Below are 14303 nucleotides of genomic sequence, written 5' to 3'. Positions count from 1 at the left end.
GATGGCGAGTTCCCCAAAGACTGAAGCAGAATTTCCACCTGTCCAATGAGCTGTGTGTGTGGCCCCTCCAGGGGCTGGAATTGCAGAGCACCTCCAGCAGCTTCGGGCAGTCTTCCCCCCTCTGCCCCTCCAAGTAATTCCACTGGTACCTCGAGGAATTCCTATCGGGGGCCTTCAGGCTGCCAGCTCTGCCCTGGTGGCAAAGCTGGGCACTCTGGCACAGGAGGACGCTGCCTTATACTGCCCCAGAGCACTGTGATGCTGCGTTGGTGAATGGTGGCACTATGACACAGGGGTGACAGGGCCCCCACAGCCCTGCCCTCTGCAGCCCTGCTGCTGCCCCTTTGCCCAGCATCCCTTGGAGAAAGGCCTTTGGGGTGCTGGCCCTGAGGCAGTGCCTGTGCCCAGGGGGATGTGTCTGCCCATGGAGGCCACACACTTGGCACCTCTGCTGGGTGTCCCTGTAAATTAATTTGTGTGTTCAGGCTGTATCAATAAAGGTGTTTATATCACGTACAGTCACTTGAGTGTGGTGATCCCAGAGGTGAAAGAAATGGGTTTTGGTTCCCTCTACATGAACTTTGCAGAAACGTAGACAGCAGGATTTCCTCACCATTCCTTATCAATACACCAAGTGGCATTTGCTGCTACGCTGCTTATGGTGAAGTCTTCTTGGAAAGAATTATTTCAGAAATCTCTTCTGCATTTGTTACACAGGGTGTTTAGATATTTGCTTGTGTTTATTAACATTCATGTGTCTACTTTGGGGATTTACCTCTTGTAGTACTACTTGAATGCAACACTTCACTGACTGCTGCCTAGTTCCATGTTCTCGATAGCTCAAGTGTTTTAATCCCAGTTCAGTTTAACCGCGTGGAGTGAGCAGCTTTTCCCTGCAAAACTCAGGAAAAACAAGTAACTGACTTAGTTGTGTAGAACAGCTTAAAAAACCTCAGCTAAGTATCACGTAAGGGTACTGTAGAGAGGACAGAGATTTAGAGATTGGCAATAAATCCCCCCAGCACATTTGTTCAAATCCTTGAAATGCAGAATGACTGCTGGTCTCTCTGCCATGGGCTTATTTCCTGAGGTGTCTATTGAGGGGGGGAAGGGGAAAGTCACCGAGTTTGTTACTGGAGATGTTGCTGTACGCTGCAGAAGACAGCCCCAGCTGCATTCCTGTCTGAAATGAGAAAGTTTTGTGGCTGTCTGAACAAACTTATTTCAGGCAAAACATCTGTTTTTCACATACAAAAGTAGAAAATGCTACTGCCTCTGCCCAGATCAGGTAGAAAGTGAGCACAATCATCTCTTGGAAACGAGAAGTTAAAAACAACACATACAAACAGAAACGCACTCTTCTGTATCTATAGCTATATCATCTCTATGTCTCTACATCTCTATCTACATCTCTCTCTCTGTCTCTGTCTTCCCTGGTTAGTGCAAATAAATCCTCACAGCACAGCAGTACTGGTAAGTGCAATGGAGGGTGCATGCTGAGGACACCAGTTTGAAACATCAGAGCTGCAGCCAAGGCAAAGGGAGACAAGCTGGAGGGAACTGCAGCAGCAATGCTGTTGCAAAAGCTGTCATAACTGAAGGCTGGAAACAGGAGAAGCTGTGAAGGGTCAGCTTGATTCCAATCCAAGAGTGTCTTGAGTTGGTACCAAAAGGGAAGGGTGGCCTCTAGAAGGAAAGGATCAAGAAACTAGTGTCTTGAGTTGGTACCAAAAGGGAAGGGTGGCCTCTAGAAGGAAAGGATCAAGAAACTGTGACTTCCCTAGATGTCCTGCTGCAGCAGGTCCTGACAGTTGCACTCTTCTCCATCACTGGCAGCATTCTTGAAAAGTGCCACTTAAAAGCTAGTCAGTAGGAACACTATCAAAACTTTTCTCTATTTCCCCAAAACTGCAAGGCCTACAGTCCCTTTTTCTCTTCATTTCCCACTTCTTCAGGAACATAATCTTTAAATAAATGTAAAACTTTATATTAAAATGGAAATTGAAAGGCTTGCTCTCAAGCCAAATGCCTATTAAAAACCACACAAAAAACCCCAAGACAGCTTTGCACAAAATGTGAATAACCTAAGAAATCTTCAACAAAACACTTACTGTCAAAGTTCTAAACATAATAAACAGGAGTATTTACAGCAATAAAAAATACAATAAGCTGATACTGTCATCAGAGGAGGTCCTCTTGAAGTTAAAACATGAGGTGAATAATTCAGCATTTTGACTCCAGCTTTTCCTCTTTCTCAAACACTGTTTTAATGGATGATGACTGACTAATAATAAAAGCTAGTTTTATTTTTTTTTTCATTAGACTGACCAAAACAAAGGCAACTTTTTGTTCTCACTTCCTTGGTCCACATCTGCTTTTACTGCTACCTACAAGTCAAGTCTTACATTCATCTTCAGACATCATGCCTGAAATTCTCTGCACACCTCACTAATTAATTTGGCTTTTTAAGAAAAACTTTTGTGTCTGGACAACATATTCTTACTTTTGAAATAATTTTGTTCCTTCAGTACAAATCAAAATTTCCACAAACTTCTTCCCCACTTCTCCTATTTTTCCATCACTGCTTTCTTCCATGAGACTATCTTTTCTTAGAGGATCCAGGGATTCTCCTGTCCCATGGCTTCCATTCTAGATACTTACTTTAATAACAGCTGGGTCCAGTTTCATCCATAGAAACATTCAATCCATCCAAGTCACCATGTAAAAGAAACATTTCAAAAGAAAACCCGACCTATAATGCCTGTATTTTCACAGTGTTGTAGCAAGATTCTCTTTTTATGCTAATGTTATCAAGTACAGCATTTCCTATTCAACATTTTAAAGTAAATGGAAATTTGCCAAACAGTAACCAAAGAATAAATACACACCTAAGTTGCTTGACATTCTCCAGTATGCTAATTATAATGTCACGTACAAATATGCATGATTAACAATTAAATTATAATTCTAAATAGAACTGAGGCAAAATACAAAATAAAACAAGCTAAGCCAGCATACTGCGTCTGCAAGGGTTTGGGTTTTCTGGTGGTTTTTTGTTTGTTGTTTTTTTTTTTTTGTGAAAAAGTAAACCTTCAGTTTAAATAAATATAAAAAAAAACCCTTAAGTACACTGTGTACTGAGGAGCCAGTAAAAACAGTAACAATTTTGCTGGTAAGTTAATAGTTCTAGATTCCCCAGCCTGACATATCTTTGAGAGAACACAAAGACAACGTGGAATCAATACTTTTAAAATACTTCTCCATAAATAGCATTTAGATCTCAATGCAAGATATTTGACAATGTCTCAAGAGTCAGCTATAATTCATATTTGTCTTTGTTTCTCTTAACTTTCCTAACCAAGATCACCTAAAATACATATTTTACTAAAACCCATTTAAGAGAAATCTGTGTGGGTATGAAGACTAACTCTCTTGTCATTATAAATCAGAATATATGACATTACACAGAAGCAGCCCAGTAAGTTAACACTGAAGTACTATACTTCACATATACCATTTTCTAACTTGAATTATCTGAGAAAAAATAATGCACTGCCTTTCAGCATATACTATTTCATATATACAAAAGATATTCTGCTTTTTAACTGTATTATAACTTGAGTGGTTAAGTGGTTATTAAAACTTAAGTGTTTAGTATATTTAAAACAATGACTCTCCTAATGTTTGCACTAACTGTAAGAAAATGAGATTAAACTTCCTTCCAGTTAGCCTTTCATATACCATTTCCCAATTCTTTTTACAGTACTTTTTTATATGACTAGAACCAAAAAAACCCCACTGAAACTGGTTCTGTGTAATCAGCCTAAGAGCAGTTTTGTTTAATACCAGGCAGACTTTAAAATAGATTTTTATTTAATAGTTGAAAAAAAGCCAATACATTGAACAGGATATTTGGAAATTAATCCCCCATTACTAAAATAGCTTATGAAACATTATTTGAAAAATAAATTTATAATTAAGTATAAAAGCCTAGCTCTGCCACACTTCAGGGTTAAACTTTACCTGTAATGAGCATAAGTCACTACAGTTTTATGTAATTGATTTGCACTTTATAAACATATAGATTATTATTAATTAGCACCTCAGTCAAAAGTTCATGTTCTATTTAACAGTGGTTATTTACACAAAGAAACATGGGATCAATGCAATAGCTTAAAACTAAAGGCTTGTATGAGACTCAATGCTAAAACCAATGTAAACAAATTAAAATAAGTACAGACAAGGTTTATAAATTAATGAATTCTATAGCATATATAACACACAAAACTCCACAAAAACATGAATGTTACTGTAAACTGATAAATAAACAGTATGTTAAATAGTAGAAATCCATAAAATAGTAAATGATTGTCTCCATTTTGAATAACGGAGGCAAGCACTATTAATACCTAAGAATTCTCTTATATAAAATACTAGATCTCTTCTGAGACCAGTTTGTGAAGTAAAAGGCTTACATTATTTATCTTGTGGTCATTTTTTTCTCCTCCAGCATAGCTTGGCATTCTTTTGCTTCTGCAACAGTTTAATTAAAAGCCTTCCTCTGGTTTCAACAATACAGTGTCATTATTTAGCCAGGGCCAACTCTAAACAGGCATGAAAATACACAACAGATTTAAGACAACATCATAATATTAGAATCCAGTCATGCCAGCAAGAATGCTTTTGCTCCAAGGTTAAAAACTGCTTTATATTAAGTACTGACTTTCATTCTTTGGGACTTCCTCCTCCACTGACTCTGTTACCCACAGCTCAGATACAATTTTAAATTTTTTCCTAAATCTTCTCCTGAGTGTCTTAATTTCTTTTACCCGGGAATGATCTTCTCCTATAACAACATGAGAGACACCCTCTTCAAGGTGAGAGACTACTGTTGCACCATAGAAACGCAGCTCCAGAGCTCTAACTGATAGTGGTGTTCCATGGATTTTGGTTCTGGGCTCATTAACAACAGCGTAGCAATCCACATAAATAATGCTTCCCCTGAAAATACTGAGCTGACAGCTGTTCCATGAGTAACGTTCTTCTAACTCTGCAATCATGTCTAAAGGAATAATCTTATTGTCTTTCATTCGTGAGAACACTTCCTTGAGTTGTGTAACATCTGTGTCTGCTGTGTAGCTGTCTCCATAACAATCATACTCACGAGCAAAGTGTTCTTTTGTGTCAGGTGACATGTGAATCATAACCGCTGGCTGCCAAGGCACCAGCATTTTGGCTTGAAAACACTGCAGAAGCCACTCTGCCCTCACCACATCGTATTTGTTGGAAGCAATGATGTTTTTCACTCTGACATTCTCAGCTCCTACAATGACACAGTAAGTCTCTGGCCCTGGGTTCTGTACCACGCTGCCACCCCATTCAGCTATTCTGCTTTCCAGTTTAGGCTTTGAGTGGCTTTCTGTTCCAGTCATAACACAAAACTCAACATCTTCAAATACATTTGAAATCTTGTTTACACTAGAAAGATCAGGAGCTTTAAATTGCTCAGCTATTCCGATTATCTTTTTCACCTTTGATACAGTTTTCCTTTTTTTCTCTTGTGGCTCATAATCATCTATATAAAGGTGCTTGGATGCCAGCTTCCCTTCTGCTTTGCTCCTGAGATCCTCTAACATGTCTGAAGTCATGCACTCATACCATTCTTTATCCTCTCTTATCTTCTCAATTCGAGGGAATCTCAAAGTACAGTCAGTTTTGTACATATCACTGTTAACAATCTCAGCTGCCTTGATTTGAACTATGACAGAGTTGCAAGGTTCAATGTACATTTCAGGTTTTTCAGTTCCACACAAAATGTTACAGGGAGGGTCCTTCCTATGGTAGGGCTTCCAGTGTTTAGCCAGCTTCAAACCTAGGTCATACAATTCCTTCATAGTGTAGCCAGAGCCAACACGACAAATAGAGTGGAAAACAGTAGGTTTTTCATTCGGACGGGGCGTCTCTGCAATAGCACACAGAAAATGAGACATCATCCCACCACGTGACCCCTTCCCCCAGTAGCCACCAACAATTAACAGGTCCAGTTCATCCATCAGCCCATCGACATATTCTGGCTTGATTTTTAACCAGCCTTCCCCACGTTTGTCAGGCTTGTAGGTGGACATGGGATCTTTCACCATAATCCCTTCCTCTCTGTCATCTATTGCTTCGTTCAAAGCATGAATTACTTCCTTTCTTGTTCTGGCATTTCTTTTGTGGACAACATGTATCCTGCCTGTTACTGGCGTAAATACACTACTTAAGATTTCATACCTTTTGCTTAGTACTTCATGCCCCAACTTCTGATCATTAACCATCAACACATCGAATACACAGAAGCAAGTCTGCAGATCAGAGTCCTCCATCATTCTTTTTATGTCAAACCTGTTTCCTTTTTGCATAAAGGTTTGCGTCTCAGGATTGTAAGCCATCATTTCGCCATCGAGAATGCAATTTTGTATATTGCTCTGAAATGCATTATGAATAAATGGTGTTAATGAACCATCAAGGGGAGAAGCACCAAACTGCTGAGTATAGTCAAACCCATTTCGGGAAAAATATTTATATACATCTCCATCTTTGTGCATCTGCATACGTTCACCGTCCAGCTTAGTTTCTATGTAGAATGTCTGGTTATTCATTTGTTTCTCAATTTGCTGGACATCAGCAATAGCAGCAAGCATTGGCTTAAAGGCAGAAAACAACATGATAGAAACATCGCTAAGTGAGACAGAGGGATCATGCAACTGTCTGCAAACTTTTTCCAAATCAGTTGTGACATTGTGCAGTTCAACAGCATCAGGATGAAAAATGGAAAATATGGTTTGTTGACTGACACCAAGCTTTAGATCCTTTATAATCATCCGGATAAGCCACTTTTGTTCCAGTGCTGTGCTCTGGGTAATTAACTGAAGTAGACTTTTCTTTAAGAGACCCTTGTTTTTAGCAACATTATTGTTAGCTATTGCATCTAAGTGTTCATTGACTTGCTCTATTGTCAGTCTGCCCCGTTTTGGGCTTCTGGGTTTTAACACGAAGTATGCTATCATTGCAAAATCTCCAGCATCCCCACGTGAGCCAGCAGGTGTTCTGTAATTTAAAAGCTTTGCAGCATCTTTTCCATCTTTTGGTAAATGAAGCAGTTCAATATACAGCTTTGCAAGCATAGTTTCTTTAATTCCATAAGCCATCCTCTCTCTTTCCAACTGTGGAAGAATAAGTCGCATAGCTGGATAAAAAGAATCTGTGACATCTTTCTCTTTTTGATGAAGAGCATTGTGGAATTTCCTCCAGGAATCCAGAAACTCCTTGAAATACTTGGTTTTGTCTGGACGAGATTTACATGTCTGTATCCGCTCCAGAGTAGAACACAGATCTGCGAAAGGCACGTGAGAGGCCACCGTTCTTTTACGAGAGGGCTGTGAAGCAGTCGCAGAAGCCATCAAGAGACTGTTTTTCACTAAGAACAGCTACAACAAAAATATATTTGTAGAGGAAGAGCCAGAGTGTTATTCTGTCTTGAATAAAATATAGGTATATATGTATAGTTAGGATTTACCGATTTTCTCATTTTGCTAATTAGGATTTAACAGTATCTTTACATAGAGCTCATCAGCGGGTACCGCTGTCCGTCCTCACGGGTGAAACTCAGCAGCTAAGCTACGGCGCTGCACATGGCATCACCCAGATAACAGGACCGCACGTCTGGAGAAAGCACCGCGCCCCCTTCCCGCTGCAGCGGCAGCCTTCACCGCTGAGACCCGTTCCCTTCGCTACTCTCCCTCCTCGCAGCGCATCCCTGACACCGCCCGCCCTCAGCTCCGCAGCCAGGGGGCTGAGGGGACTCGCCGGGCCCGCCCTGAGGTAGCGGAGTCCTGAAAGGGCGGATGCAGTTCTCGCTGGAAGCAGCGGCGGCGGCGCTCACGCCCCGCCCCTCACTGCTACGACGTTGCCATAGCCACGGGGAGGGGAAGAACGGACACCACCCCGGGGACACCCTCCTCTCGCCACCTCCTCCCCGGGGCGGACTATCGGGACGGTGGAGGAACAGCCACCCCCAAGACTTACGCGGAACCGGGGATACGCACGAAGCCAGGGGTAGTTGCATAACCCGGGTCACACCGACCGCCCTTCGCCCCGGAAGACGAGAAGCGCCCCGCTTGTGCTCCTCCCCCGGGCGCAGTGGTTCCGGCTATGGCGGTGGCAGCGGCCGCGCCTGCGCAGTTACAGCTGCGGCGGGGAAACGTTGGCGGAGCTCGGGGCGGGAAGAGAAAGGCGAGCGGAGGAGCCTGGGCCCGGAAGCGGAAGTCTTGGGGGTGCGATTTCCCGTATCGTAAGGAGTGGTGGTGGAAGTTGTGCGTCGGATCTGTACCGGCCTGGGGCACTGCCAGAGGCAGCGCGGAAGGATGCGGCGGGTGGGTCTTATTTCGTCCTGCTTCAGGTCGCTCCCCTGGCAGGAGGTGGGGTGATGGGCCCGGCCTGTTCCCGTCTGGCCGTGGTGGGGCGGGCGGGAACTGAAGTGAGCCGGTGTCGGTGGGGGGGAGGAGGGCAGCGGCCGGGATGGTTTTAGTGTGGTTTTGGTGTGATGTCTGGGGTCTCGCCGTGACTAAATGCTGCTCCTCACCGGGCCGGAGTGTGTGGCGGGTGGGGTGCCGTGCCGTGGCGCCGGCCTTCCGGGACGTGTCTCCTGGGGAGCTGCTGCGTTGACAACGCCATTAGAAGTTCCTTCAGGTGCTTTCCTGTGGAGCCTCGGGAGACCTGTTGCATCCTCGCAGCATGGTCTTACTCTGGTGTTGCGTTTGCCCATGTGGAGCGGCCTGTGCAAACGGGGTGCTTGTCGAAGATGGGGTAAATGGTGAAAACTTAAATGTTGCTAAGTGAATATGTTGAAAAGCCTGAGGGGAATATTTCTTTTAGGTAAAATCGGAAATAATTTAACGTGATTGGAGAAGTAATATGTTTCAGGAGCCCACACTTACTAGAAAACTAAGGCTCTAATATGGTAACTGTCCGTGGCTTGTTGTTATTTGGGGCTTTTTTTTTACACAGTACCAGCATAAATCAAGTAAGGTTAATCAAGATCTGACAGTTGGGAGGGAAAGTTATTAAAGAGTTAAGGGAAAACCACTTTCAGTTATAAATGTGTACCACTTGATGCCGAGCTGTGGAAGTTTTCTGTTTGAATTAAGTAGGAGAGGTGGCTTGCCAGTTTTAAAAGCCAGAGCCCTTAAATGTCTGATACTTAGTTGTTCTTTCTGTGCTTATTCCTTGGTTAGGAGTAGCTACTCTGCTGGTTTAAGTGGGTTTTGATTGTTTTGGTTTTTTTTTTCAATGTGAATTTGTAAGATTTTAATGATTTTAGTACTAAGAAACTGTATTTTCTTCCAGGCTACTTATGTTTCTACTTACAATGACTTAATATTTCTACTTACGGGAGTCTTATGAATAAATATGAGTAAAGATGAAGCTTGTGTAAGTCTTGTCTGTGTGTGGATGAGGCGGAGTGTAGGGGAGGGGTGTACAGTAGAAAGAAATGGATGTCCTCAGATATTGCTATGTTCTTAAGGAATACCTTTGTTTTGAAACCTTGAAGTGGAAAGGATTGTAAGGAGTGTTAAAGCTAACTACTTTTTTTTTTCAGTTCTTTAATGAGAAGGCTGCTGTAAACACCTGAACGCTCCTCTTAGGGCTAATTTTGATGGTGCTCATACTCTAAGAGTTAGCTTTGAGGAGGCAATGTAAATCTAGTATAACTTTGTTGTTATGCACTATGAATGTTTTATACTGTATGTTGTATGTATCGTCCAGACCACTTTGACGTGATTCTGTAAATTCATTATAAGATGTTGTTTTCAAGTTTATCAGATGTTCCAGACAAGAGCTGAGCTTGACAGGAGCATGAACATGATATGCATGGTTTCATTCATAAAGCAAATGTAGCTTCTAGGATTATTGGCTGTTTGCACTTCTTAATTTTCTGTCAGGTAACTGAAGACAAACAGTAATTATGTGTGTAATTCAAAAGTAATTTTACTCAAAGTTCATAAATGGAATTGTCTTTCAGGCAGAGATGAAGCCTGGGAAATCATCACATCCAAAGGTAAATGTTTTATATTGTGATTAGTGTATGGAAATAGCACTTCTAATTATTAAAAATACAGGCAGACAAAAAATACAACAGAATTTGTGGCAACTGCCATTCAAAAAGAAAGAAAAATTATCCCAAGTGCTGTAAGTATGCACTTGAGTTTGTGATCTTTAGTTGATAATGCCATTTACCATTTAAGACTAGCATTAGGACACTGCTATTAAAATTATGGGTTTTGTAGCTTATCTATCCCCCCCACACAAGAGGGATGTGGAGCTGCTTGAGTGAGTCCAGAGGAGGGCCATGAAGATGATCGGAGGACTGGCGCAACTTTGTGAAGATAGGCTGAGAGAGGTGGGCTTGTTCAGCCTGGAGAAGAGAAGGTTTTGGGGAGACTTTAGAGCAGCCTTCCAGTACCTAAAGGGGGCTTACAAGAAATCTGGAGAAGGGCTTTTGAGAAGGGCATGTAGTGACAGGACAAGGGGGAATGGGTTTAAAGTGGAAGAGGGTGGATTTAGATTAGATACAAGCAAGAAGCTCTTTACTGTGAGGCTGTGGAGCAGGTTGCCCAGAGAAGCTGTGAATGCCCCATCCCTGGAAAGTGTTTAAGCCCTGGTTGGACAGGGCTTTGAGCAACCTGGTTTATTGGGAGGTGTCCCTGTCACAGCATGGGGATTAGAACTAAATGATCTTTAAGTTCCTTTTCAACCCAAACTATTCTAGGATTCTGTGAAATTAAAATAAAAGCAGTGCACAAATGAAACTAGCATGGCTTATAAAATCAGCTGCATTAGTCTTCAAATAGCAATCTTTAGCATATATGGAATAGCCATCTGCAAAGCTTAATCACCTTAAGTAAGATTTTTATTACTGCTTTGCCTTTCAGTATTTCTTTTTAATGAGGGAGTCTCCTTTTTGTAAATGTCTTGTTGAGAAAGAAGTTTTGGAGTCTTTTCATTTTGCAAAACAGCAAAATTTTGAATAGCATAGATAATGAGAGTGTTTTTATTGTTTTGTTATAAATTTTTCTATGCAGGAAATGTTTGTCAACTTCATTAGGAAATTCTCTTACAAATTAGAGTAATTAGACTATGGGTCTCCTAATACAGACTTTGTATACAAATTAGACTTTATGGGCCTCCTGGTTACCGTGACTTCTTTACTAAAGAAATGGATACAGGAATTAAATTTTCATATAGAAAATATTTGTGCATACTTGGATGTGGATATTGAATATTAGCTCATAAATAATATAAGAAAAAAGAAAAAAAGCTTTTTTTAGACTATATTTCACCAATTTTATGTATTTGAAGTAGATGCACTGTATAAATTCACATTGCCTTTGGTTAATATATGAATCTTAAGATGTAATAGTTTTATTTCTAATTTATATCTAATTGTTGCGTGAAATAGAGATGGCAGTTTTCCCTGGTCATATTTATGGAGTGTGGAGGCTGTGACCCTCTATCACTTGATCCTACAAAGATGGCTGGTGCAGTTGCAACCCTCCCCAGTAGCATTAGACTGTAGAGCTTATTTTGGTGTGGGTCTGTGACTTAATTGAATGCTTAGATGCATCTCTGCATGTCAGGCTCCTTTAGATTTAATTCAGCTTCTTACTGCACTGTTATTTTAGGAAGTTACAACTTCGAGTGTGCCTAAACTGTAATCATTATCTGCTATATAACTTAGAGTGTTCTGAAACAAGTGAACCTGTGTTGTCACTTCCAGACAGTGTGCTTATTTAAGTCAGTGATATAGTGATTAGTTCTCACATATGTTTGGCAGTTTTTGTCTATTTCCGTATTACACTTGAAACCAGCAGTGAATAATGTGAAGAGATTATGTGTATGCTGTGAGATGTAACTTACCTCTTATGGCTGGAAAGAAGATTTAATCCACTGTCATTAACATTACCCTCATTTTATGCTGTGTGTATGTTTTTGTCATGAGTTTGTTCTCGTGTTTGGACTTTCAGCAGTTGTGCTTTCATTTTTCAGAGAATAATGTAGATAGCTGACTCTTTCCAGTGGTCTTGTATGATGATATAATCTTTCAGCTGAAGTTTTAGTACGGATTACTGATCTGATAGTGGAACACTGTCATTATAAATCAGAACCAATCCAAATTAGCAAAACAACTGGCATAAATGTAACTGTAATGTGGTATCTTACTATAAAGGAATCTCTTTCTTCTGACCAGTTGTTCCTTTGTCATTAGTTGATCTAGATTCTGAAAGGCAGACACGAAACGATAGCAGACCTGATACACAGTATGAGCCTCTACTGTTTGTAGAGTCAAGTGCATGGGTGTATTTAATGTTCTTCTTGGCGAGCAACTTAGAAAAAAGGGGTATTTTTGTTTGTGTTTTCTGGATTCTAGAATTACTTATATGAGAAGCTTTGAGAAACTGGTGATACAGTCTATATGGATGTTCTGTTGGTTGGTAGGGAAGACTGGTGGAAAGTGTAAGTTATTATGGTCCCAGTCAACCAATTTTCTAGTGCTCCTGATGGAACTTGCTCACTGAAGTAATGTAAATGGTATTTTGAAGATTTCTAAAGGCTTTTTCATTATAACTGGTTTTCTGCTTTATTTAAAGTTGAATGCTTTCCAAAATCTCAGAGTTTGCCACCAAATTTGATGTTTATACTTCAATATATTGACTTGCCATTTATCTTGTGCAAGCATGAATGCTTAAATCGCTTCCTTTTTCTTTCCCCTGTATTTACGCATATATGTTTGGGGTTTTGTTTTTTCAGGATTTACTTGGAGTAAAAGATCACTGACTTCTACAATGGAAAAGTCATGGATGTTCTGGACCTTTGTTAAAAGATGGCTGCTAGCTTTGGCTTCCTGGTCTTGGAGTCTCTGCCGTATTTGTCTCTTACCCTTGATAGTAACTTTTCACTTATATGGAGGCATTATACTGCTTATATTAATATTTGTATCAATAGCAGGTATATTATATAAATTCCAGGATGTGCTGCTTTACTTTCCTGAACAGCCCTCTTCATCACGCCTTTACGTTCCTATGCCTACTGGTATACCACATGAAAATATCTTCATCAAAACCAAAGATGGAGTTCTTCTTAATCTTATTCTACTGAGGTACACAGGGGACAATGCAGCTTATTCTCCAACCATCATTTACTTCCATGGGAATGCAGGCAACATTGGCCACAGGTTGCCCAATGCTTTGTTGATGCTGGTAAACCTGAAAGTAAACTTAATTCTTGTTGATTATAGAGGGTATGGAAAAAGTGAAGGAGAAGCAAGTGAAGAAGGTTTGTACTTAGATTCTGAGGCTGTTTTAGACTATGTGATGACTCGATCTGATCTTGACAAAACAAAAATTTTTCTTTTTGGCCGTTCCTTGGGGGGAGCAGTAGCTATTCACTTAGCTTCTGAAAATTCCCATAGGATTTCTGCTATCGTGGTGGAGAACACCTTTCTTAGTATCCCATACATGGCCAGCACTTTGTTTTCTTTCTTTCCAATGAGGTATCTTCCTTTATGGTGCTACAAAAATAAATTTCTGTCCTACAGAAAAATCTCTCAGTGTAGAATGCCTTCTCTCTTCATCTCTGGGTTGTCTGATCAGTTAATTCCACCAGTTATGATGAAGCAACTTTATGAATTATCCCCAGCTCGGACTAAGAGATTGGCAATATTTCCTGATGGAACTCATAATGACACTTGGCAGTGCCAGGGTTATTTCACTGCACTTGAACAGTTCATCAAAGAAGTAATAAAGAGTCACTCCCCTGAAGAAATGGTGAAACCATCATCTAATGTAACAATAATATAACTGCTATTCTTTGGTGGGTTTGGGGCGGGGGGGGGGAGTATCTGCACTGTACCTTGATTTGTGAAAAGTGGTAAAAAAATGTCCATTTTTAAATGTATGTCATGTCTATACTTGCCTAAAGAGTGAAATTAATCTTGGAAAGATATGATGCTTTATTAAGGTGTTCCAGGTAACTTTTACACTTGCAGCATTGTAAATGAACCATTTTATGTCTTTCTCATACTTTTTTGGTATCTCTATCCATATATTCCATTTGTTTGATATGTACAACAGACGCTATTAAAGGAACTTGCTACAAAAGTAGTATGGGATGTGTTAGTTTAGGTCAACGGGAGGTTCTTCAGTATTCACTGCTGTATGTGTGACCTTTTTGGACAGTCATGGTCAGCACAATGATTTGTTGCT

The 14303-nt window shown here is 40.6% G+C and overlaps 3 protein-coding genes across 5 annotated transcripts in view; 2 read left to right on the top strand and 1 right to left on the bottom strand.

Moving 5' to 3' along the window:
• Positions 1–3851: 3851 nt before the first annotated feature.
• LIG4 (DNA ligase 4) lies at positions 3852–7491 on the bottom strand. The gene has a single exon (XM_057397237.1). The coding sequence runs from the start codon at positions 7440–7442 to the stop codon at positions 4707–4709; it is 2736 nt and encodes a 911-aa protein (XP_057253220.1). The 5' UTR covers positions 7443–7491; the 3' UTR covers positions 3852–4706.
• An 808-nt stretch (positions 7492–8299) lies between these two features.
• On the top strand, positions 8300–14212 carry ABHD13 (abhydrolase domain containing 13). Of its 3 annotated transcripts, none has more exons than XM_057397232.1 (3): positions 8300–8414; positions 10068–10099; positions 12850–14212. In XM_057397232.1, the coding sequence occupies exon 3, from the start codon at positions 12885–12887 to the stop codon at positions 13896–13898; it is 1014 nt and encodes a 337-aa protein (XP_057253215.1). In that variant the 5' UTR covers positions 8300–8414; positions 10068–10099; positions 12850–12884; the 3' UTR covers positions 13899–14212. The 3 variants fall into 3 exon arrangements, with proteins under 3 accessions (XP_057253215.1, XP_057253216.1, XP_057253217.1); XM_057397233.1 differs by having other exon boundaries at positions 8301–8414; positions 10064–10099; XM_057397234.1 differs by lacking the exon at positions 10068–10099 and having other exon boundaries at positions 8301–8414.
• The window catches only part of TNFSF13B (TNF superfamily member 13b), a 28441-nt gene continuing 22456 nt past the window's right edge, over positions 8319–14303 (top strand). The window contains exon 1 of the mRNA XM_057397236.1: positions 8319–8414. The gene's annotated coding sequence lies outside the window, so the exon portion shown is untranslated. The remainder of the gene's footprint in view (positions 8415–14303) is intronic.

The sequence above is a fragment of the Pezoporus wallicus genome, unplaced genomic scaffold, assembly GCF_028554395.1.
Source record: "Pezoporus wallicus isolate ANWC-B61680 ecotype Strahan unplaced genomic scaffold, APGP_CSIRO_Pwel_v1 contig_1851, whole genome shotgun sequence".
NCBI lineage: Eukaryota > Metazoa > Chordata > Aves > Psittaciformes > Psittacidae > Pezoporus > Pezoporus wallicus.
The sequence above is the reverse complement of the archived record's forward strand: the minus strand, read 5'-3'. Positions and strand labels throughout refer to the sequence as shown.

Bases quoted from the DNA above. Each gene is read 5' to 3' on its own strand.
- ABHD13 (XM_057397232.1), top strand. From the start codon at position 12,885: ATGGAAAAGTCATGGATGTTCTGGACCTTTGTTAAAAGATGGCTGCTA.
- LIG4 (XM_057397237.1), bottom strand. From the start codon at position 7,442: ATGGCTTCTGCGACTGCTTCACAGCCCTCTCGTAAAAGAACGGTGGCC.